Source organism: Antechinus flavipes, chromosome 3 (genome assembly GCF_016432865.1).
Source record: "Antechinus flavipes isolate AdamAnt ecotype Samford, QLD, Australia chromosome 3, AdamAnt_v2, whole genome shotgun sequence".
Classification (NCBI taxonomy): Eukaryota; Metazoa; Chordata; class Mammalia; order Dasyuromorphia; family Dasyuridae; genus Antechinus; species Antechinus flavipes.
Genome location: NC_067400.1, coordinates 378963097 through 378989941, shown reverse-complemented (window position 1 = coordinate 378989941; position 26845 = coordinate 378963097). Strand labels below are relative to the sequence as shown.

At 39.0% G+C, this 26845-nt stretch overlaps 1 protein-coding gene across 6 annotated transcripts; it reads left to right on the top strand.

The window, feature by feature from the left end:
- The first annotated feature begins 461 nt into the window (after nucleotides 1–461).
- On the top strand, nucleotides 462–8138 carry LOC127554394 (uncharacterized). Of its 6 annotated transcripts, XM_051985845.1 has the most exons (10): nucleotides 462–514; nucleotides 1342–1394; nucleotides 3737–3820; nucleotides 4064–4147; nucleotides 4391–4474; nucleotides 4718–4801; nucleotides 5045–5128; nucleotides 5372–5455; nucleotides 5697–5825; nucleotides 7724–8138. In XM_051985845.1, exons 1-9 carry the CDS (start codon nucleotides 483–485, stop codon nucleotides 5813–5815), a joined length of 708 nt encoding a protein of 235 aa, XP_051841805.1. In that variant the 5' UTR covers nucleotides 462–482; the 3' UTR covers nucleotides 5816–5825; nucleotides 7724–8138. The 6 variants fall into 6 exon arrangements, with proteins under 6 accessions (XP_051841805.1, XP_051841809.1, XP_051841806.1 ...); XM_051985849.1 differs by lacking the exon at nucleotides 4064–4147; XM_051985846.1 differs by lacking the exon at nucleotides 4391–4474.
- The last annotated feature ends 18707 nt before the right edge of the window (nucleotides 8139–26845 follow it).

The following is a 26845-nucleotide window of genomic DNA, read 5'->3' as shown; positions in this document are numbered from 1 at the left end:
GAAGTGAGGAAGTGATAGGATTTCAAACTCTCAAAACTTTAACTAAAATTCGTTTCTAAAATAATATATTTTGCTTTATCTAACAATGTTTCTTTCCCACAGTTAAACAATGTAGAAGAGGGAAAAAGATACATCCGATATGCCATAAGGACAAAGCTGTTTAGCTCAAGGTAAACTAATGTAGTATTGGTGGGGTTTTGGGACGGTAGATTATCATCAAATCACTAAAGCAGTATCCTTGTGAAATTACAGAAATCAATGTGTCCCTCATCTGTTTCTATCTTCACCTTATTGGAATAAAACAAATGGAGTGTAGTGTGCAAACAAGTCAAAAGAAGAGATGTTTATGTTCAAAGAACATTTCTCAAAGCGTTCTTGTGGACATGCATGAAATGCCTGATAAGTGGAGACTGACTAAATAAATTCTAGATTCTCAATCAAAAAGAAACAAACTAGGAATTAAAATGGCTTGATATAAGAAAATGGAAAATTCTGGATACCTCTCTGAATTAATGTGAGCACAAAAATTAAAACCAAATCAAAAGCACATATATTCATTTAGTAACTACCAATAAGTGAAGCGCTCTCTCTCTCTCTCTCTCTCTCTCTCTATATATATATATATATATATATAGAGAGAGAGAGAGAGAGAGAGAGAGAGAGAGAATGACAAGACAAATAATTTACTGTAATGCTGGAGAAACTGAGCAAGTTAGATATTAGAGAGTATTTAATAATTTATTTAATGGAAAGATATACTGGGATCCTATGGATCCATGGTTTGGTTCCAGGGCTGAATGAGACTATCATCTCCAAGAATCCAGCAAATAATGTGAGTTCTCAAAGACATATACACATGTGGCTCAAATGCAGGGGGTAGACTGAGGCAGGGGCCTAGTCAGGATGCTGAGAGTGGGAAGGGAAGTCAGGGTGGGGTGAGCCACCATAGATGAGATGACATAATCAGGGAGAGAGGGGAGGCACCCCGGACATGGGGAGAGACATTTGATAAGATGGTATCGGACATTCCTGTAGCTTGGGATGGGGAGAGCATTCTGATATTCTAAAACATAAGATCTTTTATCCTTATCAAATGTTCTGATAAAGAGGGAGGGGAGGTTTTGCAGGACTGAGCTTTGATCCAAAGAAACTGAGTCAGGACTTGGTCAGGATAATTAGGGAGACTGAGAACTGTGGCATAATATTACAAATAGTGATTAATGGCAAAATCGTTAAAGGAGAGACCCAAGAGAATAACTGCTAAAAATCTGTCAGTATTATATTTATTTAAATGAATATAATACAAAATACCATAAAATACATTATTATTCTCTTTTCCAGAGATATTCTGGGGGCGATAGAAAAAGAGAGAAAAACATTAAAGGATCAAAAAGGTAGGAGAGTTCAGTTCAAGGATACATTTATAATTTGGGTTCCACCAAGTTTTATTTAGAGTCTAATTGTAAGCCCTCTCCTGAAAATTGTTTCATATATTGAGAAAGGAGATGATAAAGTCATTAAAATCAAGGCTTCATACATGGGACTTTAAGGCACTTTTGGGGGGAATTCTAAAACATCAAAATTTTTCACAATGAAAGACCATGCCATTCCCCTCTATTAAGAATTCTGAATGGGAGGGGAGGGGTGATTTTAACTGTTTTAAAGTTTTCCTTTAATAGTGGAAATATTATACAAAGTCACTGTTCCCAAAAGGATTATCACTTAAACAAATCACGTTTACTAGTTTCAAAAATATGAAAGAAAATTTAGTGAAATTCATCACTGGAACTTTATAACAAATTTATTCCACACTCTCAACACTGAGCCAGCTCCCTGAAATTCAGTCAACCATGCATAGACACATAGATATACATAGGTACACATACTTACACATATATGCTTTATAAAAAACAAGTTCAGTAAATATTATCAAACTGAAAAGAGTATACAATGTTAAGTTTTCCACATCCTCTCTGCCAATGAGAGATTTATATGAACTTTATTTTTTTTTCCCTTAGGTTAGGGCTAGGAATTTTCTTTTTTTTTTTTTTTTCCTTCCTTTTTTTTTTTTTTTTTGGCTGAGGCAATCTGGCTTCAGTGACTTACCCAGGGTCACACAGCTAGGAAGTATTAAGTGTCTGAGGCTAGATTTGAACTCAGGTCCTCCTGACTCCAGGACTGGTGCTCTATTCACTGAGCTAGGTTTTTTTCAAAATTGGTAATGAGACAATGGCAATCTTTTAGGGTTAATTTCATTTCCATCAGTTTTTGTAATAGCAGATATTCTCCTTCTTTCTGCATGTGTCCATCAGTGTTTACTTGGGCTGCTTTGAAATCTATGATTTTGTCAATTCTCTTATTACTAAAATATATTTTCCATAGTTAACCATGATGACTTCTGATCCAAATTGAAAGGCTTCTGTTTTCAGTCCTTTTTTTTTTCCTTTCTTTTTAAAATATATTTATTTAAAGCATAATACCATACACACAAAAGTATGGAAATGGAAAAAGGAATAAAAGCATTGTCATTTGTATAAGACTATAAAAAAGGATTCAAAATTTGTAACAATTTTCTTTTCAAGAAAATGTATATAAAAATAGAACAGAGTTTATTCAGAACTGTCCCATCTTTTCTTTGCTTCCTTGTAGCTTTTCTTTTGTTCTTTGCTGTGCACTTTTTACTTTCTTCTTTTCCTCCTTTTCTTCCCCTCAACCAAATCTCCCTCAAGGAGACTGAGTTTAACATGTATATCTTTATGTAAGCATAAATACAAACATGCCTGTATACACTCACACACACACACACACACACACACACATATACAAATCACAAGGATACAATAACTCTTGAATGTGGGGAGTCATCCTGAAAGAATTCACAAGCTCAAGGGACAAAAAACTTTATGTAGCTCTAAGGCAGGCAAACTTGGTTAGCAGAAGTAGTTATCTAGAAAGGGAAAGATAGGAATTTTTAAAGGAAAGAACTCAAAGGAAGGCATGTTAAATATTGTAGTTGGATAAGCAGTGTTTATACAATATAACATTGAGAGTTTGCATCCCTACCGTGGCCTTCTGATTATTGATTATAATAATTGTGGGCCCACATGGGAACTATGGAACCCTGTCAGTATCCCTGTCTGCGACCTACTTAGACACTGGTTGCTACCAGGGATATGACTTTTCACTGGAGTCTGTTCATCCCAGGACACACACACACACACACACACACGCATATATATACATCTACATATACATATGTATATATAGACATATATACACATGGATACCTGTAATCACAAACAAATACACAGATATCCATTGACATTTGTCCTCTGTTTCTCTGAATGTGGATGTCATCATTCTCCTTAGGTTCAAGGTTTTCTGTATTTTTCTAAATGCACCAATTTATCATATTTGATTTCAGAATGATATTCTGACCTGTTAGATGATTTTAGATATACGTGGCAAAAGGAGCTCTATAGCACGAAATAACCTGAGGAGGGGGAACAAGGTGTGCAGAGGAGGAAAACAGGAAGGCAATAGTGAAAGTTTGTTTACCCCAAGATTAATGATTTTCTTACTGAGTAACCTGTATCATGTTGGGGTAAAAAACAAAGAAAGCTGGATATGAGATGATGTAATGAGATGGTATATAAAAAAAAATGTAACTGTGAGAGGTGCAGATGCCATTAGAGAAGATATAGAGTGCGTAATAACAAATGCTTGCTGTACTTAGTAACATCTGGTGTCCCGAGTGCTCTTTGGCGAGGAGAGCAGCTGAAGGAAGCTGTTTCGGAGACGTCTAAGGACCAGGAGCATGGTAAGGAGTCCAATTGAGACCCTCTTGGTGAGGAGAGGGACCCTTACAAATGGCCGCCCAAATAGGGATATTCTGCTGGACAGGGGTCCCTGGGACGAAGTTCCTACAGCCGTACAAATTGAAAAATTTGCAGGAGGTCGGGCCCTACAAATTGAAAATTTTGTGGGTGGTTGGAGAATTTAAGAAAGATGGGACGCCATTAGAGAAGATGTAGAGTGCTTAATAAACACTTGCTGTACTTAGTAACATCTGGTGTCCCGGGTGCTCTGTGGGAAGGAGAGCAGCTGGAGGGAGCTACTTCGGAGACGTCCAAGGACCAGGAGGATGGTAAGGAGTCCAGTTGAGACCTTCTTGGTGAGGAGAGGGACCCTTACAAGTGGCAGCCCAAATAGGGACATTCTGGTGGACAGGGGTCCCTGGGACGAAGTTCCTACAGCCGTACAAATTGAAAAATTTGCAGGAGGTCGGGCCCTACAAATTGAAAATTTTGTGGGTGGTTGGAGAATTTAAGAAAGATGGGACGCCATTAGAGAAGATGTAGAGTGCTTAATAAACACTTGCTGTACTTAGTAACATCTGGTGTCCCGGGTGCTCTGTGGGAAGGAGAGCAGCTGGAGGGAGCTACTTCGGAGACGTCCAAGGACCAGGAGGATGGTAAGGAGTCCAGTTGAGACCTTCTTGGTGAGGAGAGGGACCTTTACAAGTGGCGGCCCAAATAGGGACATTCTGCTGGACAGGGGTCCCTGGGACTAAGTTCCTACAGCCATACAAATTGAAAAATTTGCAGGAGGTTGGGCCCTACAAATTGAAATTTTTGTGGGAGGTTGGAGAATTTTAGAAAGATGGGATGCCATTAGAGAAGATGTAGAGTGCTTAATAAACACTTGCTGTACTTAGTAACATCTGGTGTCCCGGGTGCTCTGTGGGAAGGAGAGCAGCTGGAGGGAGCTACTTCGGAGACGTCCAAGGACCAGGAGGATGGTAAGGAGTCCAGTTGAGACCTTCTTGGTGAGGAGAGGGACCTTTACAAGTGGCGGCCCAAATAGGGACATTCTGCTGGACAGGGGTCCCTGGGACGAAGTTCCTACAGCCATACAAATTGAAAAATTTGCAGGAGGTTGGGCCCTACAAATTGAAATTTTTGTGGGTGGTTGGAGAATTTTAGAAAGATGGGATGCCATTAGAGAAGATGTAGAGTGCTTAATAAACACTTGCTGTACTTAGTAACATCTGGTGTCCCGGGTGCTCTGTGGGAAGGAGAGCAGCTGGAGGGAGCTACTTCGGAGACGTCCAAGGACCAGGAGGATGGTAAGGAGTCCAGTTGAGACCTTCTTGGTGAGGAGAGGGACCCTTACAAGTGGCGGCCCAAATAGGGACATTCTGCTGGACAGGGGTCCCTGGGACGAAGTTCCTACAGCCGTACAAATTGAAAAATTTGCAGGAGGTTGGGCCCTACAAATTGAAATTTTTGTGGGAGGTTGGAGAATTTTAGAAAGATGGGATGCCATTAGAGAAGATGTAGAGTGCTTAATAAACACTTGCTGTACTTAGTAACATCTGGTGTCCTGGGTGCTCTGTGGGAAAGAGAGCAGCTGGAGGGAGCTACTTCGGAGACGTCCAAGGACCAGGAGGATGGTAAGGAGTCCAGTTGAGACCACCTTGGTGAGGAGAGGGACCCTTACAAGTGGCGGCCCAAATAGGGATATTCTGCTGGACAGGAGTCCCTGGGACAAAGTTTCTACAGCCTACAAATTGAAAATTTTGTGGGAGTCACGGCCTAAGAATTGAAAATTTTGTGGGAGGTCGGAGGATTTTGGAAAGATGGGACACCATTAGAGAAGATGTAGAGTGCTTAATAAACACTTGCTGTACTTAGTAACATCTAGTACCACACTAACATCTGGTGTCCCGAGTGCTCTTTGGAGAGGACGGCAGCTGAAGGGAGCTACTTCGGAGACGTCCAAGGACGAGGAGGATGGTAAAACATCCAATTGAGACTCTCTTGGTGAGTAGAGGGACCCTTACAAGTGGCGGCCCAAATAGGGACATTCTGCTGGACAGGGCTTCCTGGGAGGAAGTTTCCACAGCACTACAAATTGAAAAAAATTTGTGGGCGGTCGGAAGAGATTAGACAGATGGGACCATTAATGTTGGTTCCTATCATAAAACCTGGAGATAGGGAAGTTTATGGACGACAGATTTATAATTTAGTTAGGGGGCAGGGGATGCAAGCAAATAGAAACCTTTGTAGACAATTTGTAGAGAAACTTTGGACATCTTCCCCTTGGTTAGAACATACAAGACTACATTTAAAAGCCGGGACAGTGGTGGGCTCGCAAAAGCTTCTTATGTCCTTTACAATCTAATCAAAACAGCCCTCCCGGGAGGCTCTATACTTCTGCTCATCTTAGTGAGTGGGGAAGTGCAGACTGGTAATTCTTTGCACGGTGATGAAGAGCCAAGCTCGGGTAAGAATAGCAGCCAAAAAAGTGAAAGTACAGGTAAACCTCTGCCCCTGCTGCTGCCTCCGCCTCCCTCCACGGAATCTCAAGTCCCTGGCATGGAACGCTTACCTATCACCCATTAAATCTGTCTTCGGGACGTTTTAAAAATAAAAAAGCAGAGGTGGTGGAAACGGCAGGGGTAGACGAATTGCCGCCCCCACATAGTGAGTGACAAAACAAAAAACAAGCAGACCACACTCCCAGAAGAGAAAGAAACCATGAAGTTGTTGTGTGTAAAAGAATTGAAGCAGTAAAACAGGGGAAAAGAAATACAGGTTATAAATAGTCCAAGTGCTCCATCTAGTGGCGTATGTACCAAAGTGGCAAGGTTATTATTAGAAAGTTAAAAGGGGAGGTGAGGGGGGAAGGTCTCTGGAGCTCCTATTACCTTTTTGCTCTCTTACCAATGTTAAGTTACCAAAGGTTGCCCAATTATATCAACAACTTGACATAACTATCTCTCCTCATGTGATTAGTGTAACTCCTGTTGATCCTAATATTTTTACGGATGCTACAAAAGATCATAGAGCTAGTTTTTATATACCATTCAGTAGTGAATACACAGGCGTGTATTATCTACTCCTTATGGCTCTACCCAGAAAAATGAATTATATGTTATTTTATATGTATTACAACAGATCTTCCCACATTTTGATATTATTACAGATAGTCAGTATGCTTATTTAGTGGTAAAGAATTTACAGAGATAAGTAAAGAAATGTTTGAAATGTATTCCTTTTGCCCCTCATAAATGTGATCCTACTTACAATCCAAAAGGAGATAAGCCTAATGATACCTGGCAAATGGATGTTACTCACTGGAGAACACAGTGTGTTCATGTAACTGTAGCTACTCACTCTAATTTTATAGTAGCTATTCTTCAACCTGGAGAGGCACTTAAACATCTTATTTCTCACTTATATCATTGTTTTGTTTCTATTGGTGTGCCTCAGCAGATAAAGATGGATAATGGACCTTCCTACTACTCAAAAGGTTTTCAGTCCTTCTGTTCTGAATTGGGCATCATTCATGTGACAGGTATTCCTTATAACCCCACAGGTCAGGCCATAGTTGAATGAGCTAATGGGACCCTTAAAACACTCCTTGTAACAAGAAAAGGGAGTGTCATGGGGTAGGCTAAAAGGTCGCTTAACCCAAAGTATGTTAGACAAAGCAGTATTTACATACAATTATTTATAATTTTCTGCCAATGAACTAACAGCAGCCATTTGTTTTTGGCATGCATTTGAAAGGAAACAGTCTTATCACAAAAGTACAACATCAACAACTACAAAAAGGATAAAATTAATAGATTATTATGGAAAACAAAGGAAGGAAATTGGGCAGGTCCAGGGACAGTCGAGGTGTGGGGTTCTGGAGTATGCTCTTATCGTTGTAGATGAAAACAGACATGAGCCGTGGGTGCTGACCACAAGGGTCCACGGCATCAAAGAGATCATATGGAAAAAGAGGAGAAGGCAGAAAGAGCTGCAGAGAAGAAGCTCCCAGGACCAGAGATGGAAATGGAGAGGAGAACTGTAATCTCTATTGGGACTGTTATCTCTTATGAGCCTCAACACAGGAGCCACAGCAACAAGAAAGTCGAGTAACTTTGTGGCACCAGCACACCACCTGGCTGATCAAAAGGGACAATGGAGTTATACCTGGAACACTGGTGGTGCATATGGTAGGGTGGGGACAACAAACATCTGATTTTCATGTATGTGGCCATGTGTCACAGTTAACAGGACATTATAGTACTGATACACTCCAGGCAAGGATGATGGATACATATAAATAGTCACTTTAATTACTTATTCTGCTCCCATTTGTTTTTTTCACAGGGGTGATTGGGTCTCCCAAGGGATGTATTTCCTGAGTGTGGGTCCTCACAGAGAATAGAATTGGGTTATCATCTTTTAGCTTTGAGTGTAGGACTGTATGAGATATACACTTTAGAGATTATAGTGGAGTGGTTGGGAGAGGAATTGGTCCTCCACACTTTGTTACAATCTATACCTTGTCATTATGCATGTCACCCTGTATGTGTTACCCCTTTGTCATGGGATGATACAGCACTCAATAACACTTGGATTAAAGTGTGAGATCATTTAAGAGGAGCATTATTGGCAGCAGATGTTTCTAACCAAATTGAAGAATTGCCTAAATTAGTTCAAGACCTTAATGATATGGCTACACAATTTCAATTATCTGATGATGCAGCACAAGATTTTGTAAATTGGATCCAATCTAAATTATCCACTTTGCCCTCTTGGTTATATGGTGTCATAATTGGAGTCACTATAATTCTACTGCTGCTTTTGTGTCTTCCATGCTTAGTAACAATTATGAGAAAAATAGTGATAAATGTTTTTGCACAGTACCATCCTTGGCCTCACGTTGCTATACAAACTGTTGAATTAATGGGACCATGACTCATCTAGGCATTGGGATTCACAGACAATGGACAGGGCTTAGGGTTGAGGACACTCGGGAGTCCTGGTTTTATCTGCGCTCCATTAACGAAGCTTAGCATCCCCTCTGCTTCTGTACTGTGAGGTTTCCCTCACCTCTTGCCTGAGTGGTCTCCCGCATAACAAGAAAAGGGAGTTAGATGGTTTTAGGTATACATGGCAAAAGGAGCTTTATAGCAGGAAATAACCTGAGGGGGCGAACAAGGTGTGCAGAGGAGGAAAACAGGAAGGCAGTAGTGAAAGGTTGTTTACCCCAAGATTAATGATTTTGTTATTGAGTAGCCTGTACCGTGACGAGGTAAAAGACAAAGAAGATAAAGAAAGCTGGGTATGAGATGATGTAATGAGATGGTATACATGAAGGAATGTAACTGTGAAGGGTGCAGACGCCATTAGAGAAGATGTAGAGTGCTTAATAAACGCTTGTTGTACTTAGTAACATCTGGTGTCCCGTGTGCTCTGTGGGGAGGAGACTAGCTGGAGGCAACTGCTTCAGAGATGTCCAAGGACCAGGAGGATGGTAAGGAGTCCAATTGAGACCCTCTTGGCGAGTAGAGGGACCCTTACACTGACCTTATACTATTTAATTGTTTTGAATAATCTAAAAGGAATATCATTGTGGCTGACATAATAATGTGGTTTCTCTATTTTTCTTTTTTTGAGAAAATCTATTTTAACTTTCACTTTGTGTTAGATCAATGATTATTACTCCTGTTTTTTTTTTCCCCCCTTGGAAAATTCTACTCCACATCCTTATATTTGTGGGTATCTCTTATTTCCAATCCCTGTGGACTCTTCTACTTTTACTGCTAGTTTAGCTTCCTAATTTCCTTCCTCAAGCTCACTCCCTTCCAAAGGATACCTCCTTTATCTTCTGTCACCACCCTATATCTCCTTCTTTATCTCATTACTATTAAGCTACACACCATATCCCATTTCCCCTACACACCCTTCCATCTACCACCTTATGCTATTCCCTCACCCTCTTATTTCTTAAATTCTGAAAAATTTTATTGTCTCCTAGATGTACATGTATTGTTCCCTCTTGTATTCATTTCCAGTGTGAGTAGGATTTCAGAATTGCCAGCCCTCTTTCCCCATACCTAATTCCACTATGTTAGTTCTTACTCTTGCACCACATCATATTATATAATTATTGTTTTAATCTTTAACTATATGGTTTTGCTTTTTAGAGCCATATCATATTCACCTCCACCCCATGAACTACCCAATTGCTAACAACAATCTTAATCCTGAGGCAGAAATTTATGTGTATAAAATTTAGGCAGTAAGCCATTTATCCTTAATTAATTCCTTGAAATAATTTTTTCTATTTATCTTATATTTTGTGTATATCAAAATGTCTATTAAGGTCAGCTTTCTCTTTTTTTCAACAGAAACCTAAATGTCTGGAAGGTTGTTGAATGCCCTTTTTTTTCTTTTTTCAGATTATCATTAATTTTGCTGGCCACAATGTTTTTGCTTCAATCTTAGTGCTTTTGATTTTTTGATAAATAGTATCAAGACCTTTCATCTTTTATTGTAGTTTTTCTTACAATATGACTTATATTTTGTTCCATTTTTTCATTCTTTATATTTTGTTCTATTACTCCTTTGTCTCGTGACTTTTCTGGCATCCCCTTGCCTAATTCCAATTTTCAAAGAGGCATTTTCTTAATACTGTGCATGTCCTTTTCTAAATGTTTGAATTTTCTTTCTTAATCTTGTTTTTCTTGAATTCTTTTTTTCCCTATTATATATGTATATATTAGTTTTTCTTCAATCTCTGTCATTTTGATTTTTTGATTTTTTGAATTCTATGAATTCTTCTTGAGTATGTGGGGATTTCACATTGCTTAAGGAGGAAGTAGAGCCTCTTTATCCAACTTGAGCACCCTCCCCTGAAGATAAACTTGGATCTTCCCTATGCAGATAATCCTTTCTATGGTTGGGTTCTTTCTCTTTTGCTTGCTTGTTTGTTTGTTTCTTTTTCTTTTTAAATAAGAGCTTGGTAGGATAATCATCTTGGTGAGATGTCCTCTAGCCTCAGGTTCTCCCCTCTATCCTGAAACATCAAACTAAGATCTCTCTTCTCTTCTAAAGACCTGCAGCCTTCTTATCCCATGCTTTTGCATTCCCCTAACTTGGTGCCAGTTCCTTTACTCCCAGGGTCATGTGTATGTACTACAACTAGGCCTAGTGTTTCTTATCTGGAGAGGTTGTCTGGATCTTTTCCACACAGTATGCAAAGTGAAAGATCTTGTGTTTGGGCCTGAGGCTTTATTCCAACCCAACTAATCTCAAGGCTAGCTCTTCACTTGTTGTTTTAAGTAGAATTAACCTTGAAAGTATTTACAGTTTAGAGAAGGGGCATTCTCTTCCTAGCATCTTCAGAACTTCTCCTATTGTCTCAGGATTACCATCATTCATCTCCAGCTCCTATTTGTTTTTCATTTCTCTACATAAGCCCAGAAGTGCAGATTTTTGTCTTATTTGTAAAGAACACCTAAAGAGCCTGGAATTTTCTGAGCTATCCACCATTTCCCAACATCTTTCTTCCCTTAGAACCTTTTTTTTTTTAAATTTCTTTATAACTTTTGACTTTTCCCAAAAGAAGAGACTTTAGATTCTTAAAAAAATGGAAGGTGATGGGGAGCAGTTGACTGAATATTATGCTAAGCAGGGCCTTCTGTCTTCCCTCCCCACATATTTTGCCTATATAATGTTATTAATGCATTGAGCAGATAGGATATCCTATTGAGGTTTATCAGCAGGCAACTTCTTGCCCCATAAGCACTAGAATGGAAATTCCCAGAAAGATTGAGGGGTTTCCTTCAAAAAATCATGCAGAATTATTCTCTGATTTTCTCGGATGCCTTAAAGAAGCCTTGGCCAGATCAGTTAATGATGAGAGAGTTGTAGAAATACTCCTAAAACAGTTGACTCAAGAAGATTGTAATGCAGAATGTAAAAAGGCCACAGCTGGTTTCAAAAATGATGCCTCTCTAGAAGACTTGTTGAGATGGTGTTCCTCTGTGTTTTACACATCTGCACTAGCTGATCAACATCAAACAGTGTGGGGATCCACAAAAAAATCAAAAAACAGATGAAAAATGCTTCATGTGGAAAGGTAGGACTAAGAATAACAGGTCTCAAACTGTGGGTCCTAAAGGTGGAAGAGGCTTCCACTGCACTATTTAGTGCCAACTCTCTAAATCACAGACAGGAAACAGCCAGAGAGGCCAAATCCCCAGGCCCCATCCATAACAATGGGGAATGATATGGCATGAGACCTCCTCAGGGAATGAGCCCACCATCCCTAGAGGTACAGCATGCACAAATACCAGAAGAAGACAATTCGATGCAGGAAATCATATCCAGGTAGCCATAGTAAGTAACCCTTTATGTTCCATTTTTTCATTCTTTATATTTTGTTCTATTACTCCTTTGTCTCGTGACTTTTCTGGCATCCCCTTGCCTAATTCCAATTTTCAAAGAGGCATTTTCTTAATACTGTGCATGTCCTTTTCTAAATGTTTGAATTTTCTTTCTTAATCTTGTTTTTCTTGAATTCTTTTTTTTTTTCTTTTTTCAGATTATCATTAATTTTGCTGGCCACAATGTTTTTGCTTCAATCTTAGTGCTTTTGATTTTTTGATAAATAGTATCAAGACCTTTCATCTTTTATTGTAGTTTTTCTTACAATATGACTTATATTTTGTTCCATTTTTTCATTCTTTATATTTTGTTCTATTACTCCTTTGTCTCGTGACTTTTCTGGCATCCCCTTGCCTAATTCCAATTTTCAAAGAGGCATTTTCTTAATACTGTGCATGTCCTTTTCTAAATGTTTGAATTTTCTTTCTTAATCTTGTTTTTCTTGAATTCTTTTTTTCCCTATTATATATGTATATATTAGTTTTTCTTCAATCTCTGTCATTTTGATTTTTTGATTTTTTGAATTCTATGAATTCTTCTTGAGTATGTGGGGATTTCACATTGCTTAAGGAAGTAGAGCCTCTTTATCCAACTTGAGCACTCTCCCCTGAAGATAAACTTGGATCTTCCCTATGCAGATAATCCTTTCTATGGTTGGGTTCTTTCTCCTTTGCTTGTTTGTTTGTTTGTTTTTCTTTTTAAATAAGAGCTTGGTAGCATAATCATCTTGATGAGATGTCCTCTAGCCTCAGGTTCTACTTAGTTCTCCCCTCTATCCTGAAACATCAAACTAAGATCTCTCCTCTCTTCTAAAGGCCTGCAGCCTTCTTATCCCATGCTTTTGCATTCCCCTAACTTGGTGCCAGTTCCTTTACTCCCAGGGTCATGTGTATGTACTACAACTAGGCTTAGTGTTTCTTATCTGGAGAGGTTGTCTGGATCTTTTCCACACAGTATGCAAAGTGAAAGATCTTGTGTTTGGGCCTGAGGCTTTATTCCAACCCAACTAATCTCAAGGCTATCTCTTCACTTATTGTTTTAAGTAGAATTAACCTTGAAAGTATTTACAGTTTAGAGAAGGGGCATTCTCTTCCTAGCATCTTCAGAACTTCTCCTATTGTCTCAGGATTACCATCATTCATCTCCAGCTCCTATTTGTTTTTCATTTCTCTACATAAGCCCAGAAGTGCAGATTTTTGTCTAATTTGTAAAGAAAACCTAAAGAGCTTGGAATTTTCTGAGCTATCCACCATTTCCCAACATCCTTCTTCCCTTAGATACTTTTTTAAAATTTCTGTATAACTTTTGACTTTTCCCAAAAGAAGATACTTTAGATCCTAAAAAAATGGAAAGTGATGGGGAGCAGTTGACTATTATGCTAAGCAGGGCTTTCTGTCTTCCCTCCCCACATATTTTGCCTATATAATGTTATTAATGCATTGAGCAGATAGGATATCCTATTGAGGTTTATCAGCAGGCAACTTCTTCCCCATAATCACTAGAATGGAAATTCCCAGAAAGATTGAGGAGTTTCCTTCAAAAAAATCATGCAGAATTATTCTCTGATTTTCTCGGATGCCTTAAAGAAGCCTTGGCCAGATCAGTTAATGATGAGGGAGTTGTAGAAATACTCCTAAAACAGTTGACTCAAGAAGATTGTAATGCAGAATGTAAAAAGGCCACAGCTGGTTTCAAAAATGATGCCTCTCTAGAGGACTTGTTGAGATGGTGTTCCTCTGTGTTTTACACATCTGCACTAGCTGATCAACATCAAACAGTGCGGGGATCCACAAAAAAATCAAAAAAAAGATAAAAAATGCTTCATGTGGAAAGGTAGGACTAAGAATAACAGGTCTCAAATTGTGGGTCCTAAATGTGGAAGAGGCTTCCACTGCACTATTTAGTGCCAACTCTTTAAATCACAGACAGGAAACGGCCAGAGAGGCCAAATCCCCAGGCCCCATCCATAACAATGGGGAATGATATGGCATGAGACCTCCTCAGGGAATGAGCCCACCATCCCTAGAGGTACAGCATGCACAAATACCAGAAGACAATTCGATGCAGGAAATCATATCCAAGTAGCCATAGTAAGTAATCCTTTATGCTCAAAAAGAAAACAAAATCCCCCCAGGACTCCCCAGATATGTAATTAAAATTCAACAAATACCTCCTTTACCTATTGGGTCAGTGGCTATAATTTTTTCTCCATTGCCCAGAAGATAATCAGCAGGTGTGATACAAAAAATGTATGTTGGGGAGAGAAGAAAAACTATTGTGTGTACCAGCAGTAAATGTGGACACACAAATCACAACCATAAAAGTAGGGAATTGTGCCGTACAAGCTTTAGTATTACATCAAAAGCAAGTAGAAGGATGTATAGTAAGAACAGAAGAAATTGATTGGCACCAAATTATTACAGGTACATGACCTATGTTACCATTGTACATAGAAGAAATGGCTTTTAGAGGCTTGGTCTATAACTGACAGTTATAGCACAGAAACACTGTACTCCTGATTGGAAAATGGAACCATCTTCACCACAAATCGTTGGGGTTGGTATTCTCTAGCCTCCAAATATAAGTTCCACTGAGTTGAGATGGAACCATGAAGGGAAGCAGGGTACAATCAGATCTTACATGCTCACATTTCTCCCCATTAACTTATAGGTTAGAGACCTATTGAGCAAAATACTCACCCTTTCTTATTGGGGTCCCTGTTTTAGAGCCGCTCCATTATAAAAGCATACCATTGTGTGGAAAGATGAAGAACTTACAGATTAAGCACGCATTGATCAGAGATTATGAACTAAAGTTAATCAGGCCTACAGGCCCCAGTCACGTGATTTTAGATGAGACCTGGACTGCATTCCATTGTCCAAAGAAGGAATTAAGTGGCCGAAGTTGTAGATCACCCTTTTCACTGCATTCCACTGACCAAATAGGAGGATAAAGGTTTATGTAACCAAGCTCAACCAATAGAGGGTGGGATTTTGGGGGTTCTTTGTCTGAAATGTATAAAAGTTTTAAGCATCTTCAAGTGAATGAGATTCCTCCTGTGGGATTCCTTGCTGTCCTTTTGGGACCACAGGCTAGGATGGTCCACTTTTGAGATTCTAATAAATTCTTTCTGTACATCATTTGGAGTGACTCCTGAGGAGCCACTCACTATTTGGGGGCTCTCCGGGATTGGTGTCTTTTGGGGAGACGGGTGCGCACCTTGAGTGGAGGTGGGTGCCAACAGAGGAATTTTTCCAGTGATCTCTGCCTCAAGTGTGTGCGTCCTCCCTCCCTATCAGACAGACCAAAGCAGGGGGACTCAGTGATGTACAGAAACTAATACTTTGGAAGAAACGAATATCCTGACTGGCCGGTGCAGTTTAGAATCCGCACCATGTGGTTCGGTAAGCTCTTGGAATAGTTTAGGCGTCTTTTTGGCTAGGTTTTAGGGAAACTGAGGGAATAGCCCTTGCTAAATTTTGTTGAGTGCTGGACTGTGACAGGCCCCAGTGTTAAAGAACTGCCAAGAGAAACTGTTGAACTTAGTTTGGGAACTAAGTAAAGATGGGGAAATCATAGTCCAAAAATGAGTGTCAGGACCCTAGTCAGGGAATTACAGTGGACAGCCCATTAGGAAGTCAACTTAAGGACTTAAGGGACTTACCAGATACAAAGGAAAGGACAAAAGAAAGATGGTTAAATATTGCTGCTTTGTTGTTGTTGTTGTTGTTGGTTTTTTTTTTTTTTAATAACTTTTTATTGACAGAACCCATGCCAGAGTAATTTTTTACAACATTATCCCTTGCACTCACTTCTGTTCCGATTTTTTCCCTCCCTCTCTCCACCCCCTCCCCAAGATGGCAAGCAGTCCTTTACATGTTAAATAGGTTACAGTATATCCTAGATACAATATATGTGTGCAGAATTGAATAGTTCTCTTGTTGCACAGGGAGAATTGGATTCAGAAGGCATAAATAACCTGGGAAGACAAACAAAAATGGAAGCAGTTTATATTCATTTCCCAGTGTTCTTTCTTTGGATGTAGCTGCTTCTGTCCATTCTTGATCAATTGAAACTGAATTAACTCTGTTTATTGAAGAGATCCACTTCCATCAGAATACATTCTCAAACAGTATCATTGTTGAGGTATATAATGATCTCCTGGTTCTGCTTATTTCACTTAGCATTAGTTCATGTAAGTCTCGCCAGTTCTCTCTGTATTCATCCTGCTGGTCATTTCTTACAGAACAATAATATTCCATAATGTTCATATACCACAATTTACTCAACCATTTTCCAATTGATGGGCATCCATTCATTTTCCAGCTTCTAGCCACTACGAACAGGGCTGCCACAAACATTTTGGCATACAGCTCCCTTTCCCTTCTTTGAGATCTCTTTGGGATATAAGCCCAGTAAAAATACTGCTGGATCAAAGGGTATGCACAGTTTGATAAAACTTTTTGAGCATAGTTCCAAATTGCTTCGCAGAATGGCTGGATGTGTTCACAATTCCACCAACAATGTATCCGTGTCCCTGTTTTCCCACATCCCCTCCAACATTGCACATTATCTTCCCCTGTCACTCTAGCCAATCTGACAGGTGTGTAGTAATATCTCAGAGTTGTCTTAATTTGCATTTCTCTGATTAATAATGATTTGAAGCATATTTTCATATGGCTAGAAATAGTTTTAATTTCTTCATCTGAGAATTGTCTGTTCATATCCTTTGACCATTTATCAATTGGAGAATGGCTTGATTTCTTATAAATTAGAGTCAATTCTCTATATATTTTGGAAATGAGGCCTTTATCAGAATCTTTGACTGTAAAAATGTTTTCCCAGTTTATTGTTTCCCTTCTAATCTTGTCTGCATTCGTTTTCTTTGTACAAAAGCTTTTCAATTTGATATAATCAAAATTTTCCATTTTGTGATCAATAATCTCTAGTTCTTCTTTGGTCATAAATTCCTTCCTCTCCCACATGTATGAGAGGTAAACTATCCTATGCTCTTCCAATTTATTTATAATCTCATTCTTTATTCCTAGGTCATGAACCCATTTTGACCTTATTTTGGTGTAAGGTATTAAGTGTGGGTCAATGCCTAGTTTCTGCCATAAAGATTTCCAATTTTCCCAGCAATTTTGGTCAAATACTGTTTTCTTATCCCCAAAACTGGGGTCTTTGGGTTTCTCAAATACTAAATTATTAAAGTTATTAGCTGTTTTGTCCTTTGAGCCTAACCTATTCCATTGACCAACTAGTCTATTTCTTAGCCAATACCAGATGGTTTTAGGAACTGCTGCTTTATGCTATAATTTTAGATCTGGTACAGCTAGGCCACCTTCTTTTGTTTTTTTTTTTCATTAATTCCCTTGAAATTCTTGACCTTTTGTTTTTCCATATGAACTTTGTTGTTATTTTTTCTAGGTCATTAAAATAGTTTTTTGGGAGTCTGATTGGTATAGCTCTAAATAAATAAATTTGGGTAGTATTGTCATCTTTATTATATTTGCTCGCCCAATCCAAGATTGCTGCTTTGTTTGGAGCAGCCAAAATGTTGGTGGGGGAATGATTTGGCCAGGATTTGGTTCCTGGGATGATTGGGTATATCAACAATTGAATTTGTATGTGAATGGTAAAGACCCTTTTAACCCAAAGGAATCTGCTTATGCTAATCTCTGAGCTTGATGGGTATGCTAAAGTCTTTTTGAACCAGCCCCAGAAACCGCAGTTAGAGAAAACAGAAAAAGAGCCAGGGGCTAAAGAGAAAGTGATAAAGGAAGACAAGCAGAATTGGGACCCTTTAGAAGCTCTGCCCCCTCCTTACATTCCACCCCCAGGGGAGGTACAGCCAGTTGAGGCCCAATTTTTGGCTGAAGCTCCAGGAGAGCAGATAAGAGAAGGACCATATGCTCCTATTTCCATGGAATTGCACCAGTTGCAGAAGGATATTCAGAACCTCCCCTTTAGGGAGGAGGCAGGATCACTCCCAAGAAAGACATGGAGTTCAGTGGGAGATACACGTAGTGAGGTCCCCCTCCCAGCTGGGGATGCCAATATGTTCCCCCTCAGGGAAGTCCTGTTAGGTGGGGCTCAAGGGAGTATTGGATATGTGAATGCATCCCTGTCAAGAAGTGAGGTCAGGGCATTTAACAAAGAATTAGTTTCTTTTATGGAGGACTCAGTTGGGGCATCAAAACAGTTAGATCAATTCCTGGGCCTTAGTTTATATACATGGGGGGAATTAATGCATGTATTATCAAGATTGTTTCCTCATGAAGAGCACTGCTCAATTCGGGCACAAGCCATGCGGGAATGGGAAAGGAGGCACCCACCCCTGAATGATGGGGTGGTCCCAGCTGAACAGAAGCATCCTGTGAATGACCCAGAGTGGGATGGTAATAATCAAGCACATAGACAAAATATGCAAAATCTGAGGGACAAATTAATAGTTGTGGGGGTGAGGGATGCCTTCCCAAAGAGGCAAAATATAAACAAGGTCTTAGCTATCACCCCAAAAAAGGACGAGTCACCAGCGCAGTGTTTAGAAGACTTAGAGAAGGAATAAGAAAAGATTCAGGAACAGATCCTGATAGCCCAGATGTTAAATGGGCAGTTTGTATCTAATTCCTGGCCAGATAAAAATAGGAAGTTACAGAAGATTGAAGGATGGACGCAGTCTTCTTTAGAAAGTTTAGTGGAGGAAGCTTTTAAGATTTATGTAAGGAGAGATGAGGACCGGGCTAAGGAAAAAGAGAGGCAGAGAAGGGAATGGGAAAAGCACAGGGATAAGAGAGAGAGAGAGAAAGAGAGAGAAAGAGAGAGAGGGAGAGAGAGAGAGAGAAATAGGATCATGATTCAGCAGATCCATAACTCGAATGCTGCTAAAAAGGAATATAAGGGACTTAGGAGGGACTGGGAGTCTGCAAGAAAAAATAAAGGAAAGGGTGCATGGAGGAATTCAAATTTAGAATGTTGGACATGTGGAAAACAAGGACATTTTTCTAGGGAATGCCCAAGAGGGATAGAGGAGGAACAAGTGGCCTCATTAATGGAATTAGAGGATTAGGAGAGTCAAGGGCTCATTGATAAGCTCCACCCAGAGCCCTTGTTAAATCTAAGGGTGGGCCCCTTTAGGGAAGAATTAGTATTTTGGGTACATTCGGCAGCAGCTAAGATGTAAGTTGTCCAGGTAGCACCAGGAACAAAATTATCATCTAGGATTCTGGTGGTATCAGGTGTTAAAGGAGAGAATTTTATAGTTCCCATGTCTGAAGTAGTACCCATAGAATATGATGGCTCACAAGTTTTAGGGCAGCTGTTAGTAATACCCCGAGGCCTGTGTAAATTCATTGGGTTAATCACAAAATTGTTAGTTAATCTTATAATTAGAGACTCCATGGTGGTATCTGTGCAAACTTACTTTATGAAAGAAGTAGATAGGAATCAAATTGACTCATAGGTATGGACCTATTGTGGTCCCCAGCTAGTGCAGACCTGCTGACACCAGCTGATGTCTGAGCACTTGCCCAATTAGTGTGGCCTCTACGACCTTCGGAGACAGATATCCGTCTGTGATTCTCACAGAGTAGTTCTGATACCCTTTATGCAGTTAAAGAAGTTTTATTGCATGGCTACATAATCTTGTCTCTCCTCCTGCTTTCTCTCTCTCCTGTCCCCTGCTTCTTCACTTCTCCCTCTGCTGTCCTGTTCTTATTTCCTTCTCATCTCCCCTGCCAACGTGCCCCAACAACAAGTATGTGTTTGGCTTGTGTATCCAGGAGCCTCACTTCTGAGATGGTGGGAGCGATCTCGATCTGGTGCGTGCTCGATGCCTGTCCTGGCGTGGCTACAGGGTGTGTGCCCCAGACCTTTAGCCAGTGAGACAAAACTCAGACCGAAGCCTCAACATCCATTCCTGAGAGTGAGCTGACTGAGATCCAACCAGCCAAAGACCACAAGGGTCAAGTTTACACAAGACCTGTCTTTGCACAGACTTGTTGCCTATGCAAATGGGGCATTGTGTGCAAGGTACACAATGAAGGGTCTCAAAATTAATGCAGACTCTTGTCATTCTGTTCCCTGGCACTCTTGTTGCTAGGTACTTTAGCATCGAGCAGCCCTGAAAAACCCGGGTGCCTTACCATTCCCCATTCCAATAATGGTCAGAGAATCATGGCCTATTATTTGGGTGAGGCAATAGCCCATTCCTCTGGAGGGAAGGAAAGGTCTCCAACCAGTTATAAAGAGGTTGTTAGACACGAAGATTTGTTTGTTTGTTTGTTTGTTTTTAATAACTTTTTATTGACAGAACCCATGCCAGGGTAATTTTTTACAACATTATCCCTTGCATTCACTTCTGTTCCAATTTTTCCCCTCCCCCAGATGGCAAGCGATCCTTTACTTGTTGAATAGGTTACAGTATATCCTGGATACAATATACTTCTGCAGAACCGAACAGTTCTCTTGTTGCACAGGGAGAATTGAATTCAGAAGGTATAAATAATCTGGGAAGAAAAACAAAATTGCAAGCAGTTTATATTCATCTCCCAGTGTTCTTTCTTTGGGTGTAGCTGCTTCTGCCCATCTTTGATCAATTGAAACTGAATTAGCTCTCTTTATTGAAGAGATCCACTTCCATCAGAATACATCCTCAAACAGTATCATTGTTGAGGGTATATATGAAGATTTGAAAAGGGAAATACGAAGTGCCAACCACTCTCTAACCTACACTGATACTTCTCTGACCCAGACAAATGATGCCAATGGGTGGGAGATGCCTGGCCTCCGGAGAGAATCATAAAAGAATGCGGACCAGCAACAGGGGCCCAGGATGGTAGTTGGGGGCACCGAATGCCGATATATGTGTTAAAGTGGTTGATCAGGCTTCAGGCAGTGCTTGAGGTAACTACTTAACCAAACTGCTCAGGCCCTTGCTCTGTTAGTCAATCAGGCCCCCCTGACAAGAGAAGTGATTCTATAACATAGATTAATTTTAGATTATCTGTTAGCAGAGGAAGGAGGGGTCTGTGGGAAACAAAACCTGTCCACCTACTGTATGCAGATTGATGACAATAGACAAGCAGTAAAAGAAATTACCAAGGGCTTTCGCAGGTTAGTTCATGTGCCTGTACAAGTTTGGAAATCTCCCTTTACAAATGGCTAGTGGTCTTGGTTTGATGGTGGCTGGTGGAAACAACTGTTGGGATATGGGTTAATAGCTATAAGTGTAATCATCCTGTTGCCACTATGTTTACCCTGTATGATTACATTGATAACAAAAATAGTTCAGAGGTCATTGTCAAGAATCTTACAGACAGAAGATGCCATTAAAATGATGATTTTATGGAGGGAGGGATGGCAGGCCGTAGCAGGGGATGATCCTGTTGAAGAGATTAATAAGCAATATGTAGAAATGTTAGTCGAATTTGACCACAATGTTAGTTCTTCATGAGGAAATATATATACATACATATTTATGAATAACAGGGGGGATTGTGTGGAAAGGTGAAGAACTTACAGATGAAGCACATATTGAGCAGAGACTGTTAACTAAAGTAGATCAGGTCTATAGGCCCCAGTCACGTGATTTGAATGAGATCTGGACTGCATTCCATTGTCCAAAGAAAGAATTAAGTGGCCGAAGTTGTATATCACCTTTTTCACTGCATTTCACTGCAGGGCAGGAGCCTGGGAGACACCATTAAAACTGCAGACTTACATAACAAGATCCAATAACGTTTCAACCCGACATCAATTGAGGATGATGGCAATGCACGCATTTATTTCCAAATGGTGTTATTTAATGAATGATGATAAGAGAATATTAATTAAGATCAATTATAGATTTAATTTAAGTGTTTAGATATTAAGCTAAGTAATTATAATCAATTATATTCTGACCAAATGGGGGATAAAGGTTTATGGAACCAATCATAACCTATAGAGGGTGGGATTTGGGGGGTTCTTTGTCTGAAATGTATAAAAGTTGTAAGCATCTCCAAGTGGAATCCTTGCTGTCCTTTTGGGCCCGCAGGCCAGGACGGTCCACTTCTCAAGATTATAATAAATTCTTTCTGTACATCATTTGGAGTGACTCCTGAGTAGTCAATTTGGGTAGGTGCAATTGCCCCAAACACCACCTATATGTATTCATTGGAAAAAATGATGATCCATAAAGGTAAAACAGTGGCCTCTTAACAAAAGAAAAGATTGTAGATCTTCAAGACATAGTGGAACTACAATTATGACAAAAACACATAGAACCATCTGTCAGCCCTTGGACTTCCCTTGTATTCATTATTAAAAAGAAATCAGGAGAATCGAGAATGTTGACTGATTTGAGCCAAGTCAATGAACAAATGCATACCATGGGTGCTTTACAACCTGGCCTGCCTTCACCTCCTGTTTTGCCACTAGGATGGCCTATCTGAGTTGTAGACAAAAAACATTTCACGGAATACAATTGAGTGTCCTCTAGCAATTCATTCTCTATAAAATATATTTACACTCTTTCCTCTCAATCTTATGAGATCCCTTTGGATATATGAATATATCTCTGCAGAAGATACTTGGCCACTGGGCTTTTAAGTGTCGGCTTATGCCTCTAAGGATATGTTGGTCTCTATGCCATACTCCATCTACATCTGGCTTGCTGTGACCTGTCTAATCAAGATTCTAATGAAAAAAGTGATAACTATATTACCATAGCTGAAAGGGAAATTTGGCATGACATCCATGTATTACAGCCCTAGATAATCGAGTAGGAGAAGGCTAGGGCTTACATCATGCCATTCTGTAGAGTAGAATTCCAAGTTCTTGAATGGACAGGTTATAATTTGAAAAGTGAGGTTCAGGTGTTGTAGAACTTCTCTCATCCTATGGATAGAATTCTGATGAATGCAAGACACTATCTTCAATCCAATCATGAAATGTGATGTTGATACCCATAAGAATGTCTATACCAATATGATACTATACCATGTCTGGTGGTAGAGCAAGAGATTACAACTCTTAAGAAGTTCTAGCTTTATGAAAAATTAAGATCACTTCCCCTCCTAAGCACAATGTGAAGATTGGATGAATAGATTCACTTGGGGATGACTTCATTTTTTGAAAATGTTTCCAAATGTAATGTGGTTGGGCTTTTTGGTTCTTGTCAAGAGTTGTGAAGTACTTGCCCTCCCCAAAGGGCAGAAATGAGGTTGCCAAGGCTTTTGGTTTTCTGGTGGTTGACTCAGGATATTAAAATCAAGTTTTTTAATTTAGAAATTTTATGGAGGTTAGAGGCAAATAGACAAACCATGTATTTCTGCAGGAAATCTGATATTTGCTTATCAGTCATTCTAAATATTAAATAATTAGTTGTTACTTGCATCTATGACGGCTGCCAAGGGAGTCATTTAAGAAATGCAGGAGAGAAAGAAGGGACCAGGAAAAGTAATGCTTCCATGTAAACTTCCTTTAAATATGGTGGGGGGAGAGGGGGGGTTTTTGTCAGAGTTTTAATGTAATTTTCCCAGGAGCTATGTGGGGATCTGCTTATGGGAAAGCTACAAATGCCAGCCCCGTGCCCTGATTCATAGACAAGGATTGAAGAAGTGGGACTCAGCAGAGTGGGAAAAAGAGGAGTCCTATTCAGGGTTACACTAGTGCTAATGTACTTGTATCTGTTTATGTAATCACTTACAAATGCCTAAATTTTCAGATTACTTCTACTGTATTTTAACAACGTCAATATATCATGCACCAAGGCATTCAGATAGCAGATAAAAGATAATAGAATACCTGACAGGTGTCCTCCAGATGCATTTCTTAGAAGCCAGTAATCATGCTTTTCTCCAAAGATTCTTGGTAATATAAATCAGCAAGGTTAGACACATGTCTTAACTTCTCAGAAGACCTGACACCTGCAGGGGGAGGAATGGAGAAACTGAGCCAAACTTGATTAGCAAACTTCTCCAAGGACAAAAGGGTCTAAACTTTTTTCCAGGTATCCCCTTATTATCTGTGACTTTCAACAGAGCTGTATGACATTGCTGTCTGTCCTTGAGGGAGGGGAGGAGTTTTGCCAGTATCCAGACTATAAAACTGGTTTATAAAAGGGCATAAATTAAAGAACAAAACCTCTTATTTAGCCTACCCCTTCCCTTTTCTCTTTTCCCTTGCAGCTTTTCTATAAGATGAGAGAAGTTTCTTGGTGAAACCAAATATGTCTAATATTCTTTCTTTAAGCCAAATCTGATGAGAGTAAGATTCACACAATGTTCGTCCCCCTCACTTCTTTCCCTCAATTATTATAGGTTTTCTTTGCCTTTTTCTGAGATGTAATTTCCTTCACTTTCCCTCCATGTTCCCCTTTTTTTTCTGGTAAATACCCCTTTCCACCTCTACTATCTTTTATAATAGTAAAATCAGATTATACATGCACTCTCTATGTATATCCATAACAGAAATACAGTTTCTCAAGAATTCTTTTTACCTTTTTTAGGCTTCTTTTGAGTTCTATATTTGCAGGTCAAATTTTTGGTTTAGCTCTGTTCTTTTCATCAAAAATAAATGGAATTCACCTGTTTCATTGAATGTCAATCTCTTTCCTTAAAAGAAAATGCTGAATTTAGCAAGGGAATTTATTCTTGGCTGCATTCAAAGTCCCTTAGCCTTTTGGAATATTAGATTCCAAGCCCTTCAGTCCTTTAAAGTGGAAGCTACTAGGTCCTGGCTTATCCCTCCTCAGTATTTGAATTGTTTCTTTCTGCCTGCATGTAATATTTTTATCTTGGTCCGATAGTTCTGAAATTTAGTCACAATATTCCTTGGAGTTTTAATTTTGGGGTCTCTTTCAGGAATAGTGTCATGAATTCTTTAAATGGTTATTTTACCTTCTGATTCTATGACATCTGGGCAGTTCTCATGATTTCCTGAAAAATAGTGTCTAGGCTCTTTTCATCATAGTTTTCAGGGATTTCAATACTTCTTAAATTCTCTCTTGTAGATCTATTTTCCAATTCAGTTGTTTTCCCAGTTAGTATTTTACATTTTTTTTCCATTTTTTAAAATTTTGCTTGACTGATTCTTATTTTCTTATTGAATCATTCATTTCAATTTCTTCAGTACTGAATTTTAGTGAATTATTTTCTTCACTTTTTAAATTTCTTTTTGTATTTGTCAAATGGAATTTTTTTAATGAGTTTTGTTCTAAGGGATTTTTTTTTCCATTTCACAAATTCTTTTTTTTTTTTTAAGGAGTTATTTTCCTTTTCTGTTTCACAAATTCTGGTTTTCTGGGAGTTTTCATTTTCTATATTATCAAATCTATCTTTTAATGACTTCTGTGCCTTTTCCAAATTTCTTGCAATATTTTCATTTCCTTTATCCATTTTTCTTCTAGCTTTCTTTTGAAATTCTTTTTAATTTCTTCTAGGAAAGTTTTGTGTGGGGACCAGGTTATATCACCTTTTGGAGTTTTATCTGGAGACAATCTGTGTTTAGTCTCTTCAGGATTTGAAATCTGTTTTTCTTTTTCACTATGAAAACTGTCTATTGTCTTTGCTTTTCCAAGTTTTCCAAACTTCCTTTACAAGCAGCAGCATCCTCTATAAGCAATCATGGCTGTACTGGGTCAGTGCTGACTCACTTCTAATGCTGGGTGGGCAAAGCCAGGTTAGTCAATTAGGCTCACAGTTTTCTTAATATTGAACCAGCCCTCAATATTAGGAAAACTATCAGTATAATTGGCCATATTAATAATCAAATTAACAAAAACCATATGATCATCTCAATAGATGCAGAAAAAGCATTTGATAAAATCCAACATCCATTCCTATTAAAAACTCTTGAGAGTATAGGAATAAATGGACTTTTCCTTAAAATAATCAGTAGCATCTATTTAAAACCAGCAGTAAGCATCATATGTAATGGGGACAAAATGCACCCATTCCCAAAAAGATCAGGAGTAAAACAGGGTTGCGCACTATCACCATTACTATTTAATATTGTATTAGAAATGCTAGCTTTGGTAATAAGAGTTGAGAAAGAGATTAAAGGAATAAGAATAGGCAATGAGGAAACCAAATTATCAGTCTTTGCTGATGATATGATGGTATACTTAGAGAACCCCAGAGATTCTACCAAAAAGTTATTAGAAACAATCTACACCTTCAGCAAAGTTGCAGGACATAAAATAAACCCACATAAGTCATCAGCATTCTTATATATCACTAACAAAACCCAACAGTTAGAGTTACAAAAAGAAATTCCATTTAAAGTAACTACTGATTGTATAAAATATTTAGGAATCTATCTGCCAAGGGAAAATCAGAAACTTTATGAGCAAAACTGCAAAACACTTTCCACACAAATTAAGTCTGATCTAACCAACTGGGAAAATATTAAATGCTCTTGGATTGGGCAAGCAAAAATAATAAAGATGACAATACTACCTAAATTATTTATTTAGCACTATACCAATCAGACACCCAAAAAACTACTTTGATGAATTAGAAAAAATAACAAAGTTCATATGGAAAAACAAAAGGTCAAAAATTTCAAGGGAATTAATGAAAAAAAAAATCAAATGAAGGTGGCCTAGCTGTACCAGATCTAAA

What these genes read in the sequence shown, in the direction of transcription:
- LOC127554394 (XM_051985845.1), top strand. Translation starts at nt 483, where the DNA reads ATGGAAAATTCTGGATACCTCTCTGAATTAAT. An exon ending in GGATACCTCTCTGAATTAAT is followed by an intron (nt 515 to 1,341) that starts GTGAGCACAAAA and finishes TCTCTTTTCCAG; the next exon opens with AGATATTCTGGGGGCGATAG. An exon ending in GTCTAAGGACCAGGAGCATG is followed by an intron (nt 3,821 to 4,063) that starts GTAAGGAGTCCA and finishes TGCTGTACTTAG; the next exon opens with TAACATCTGGTGTCCCGGGT.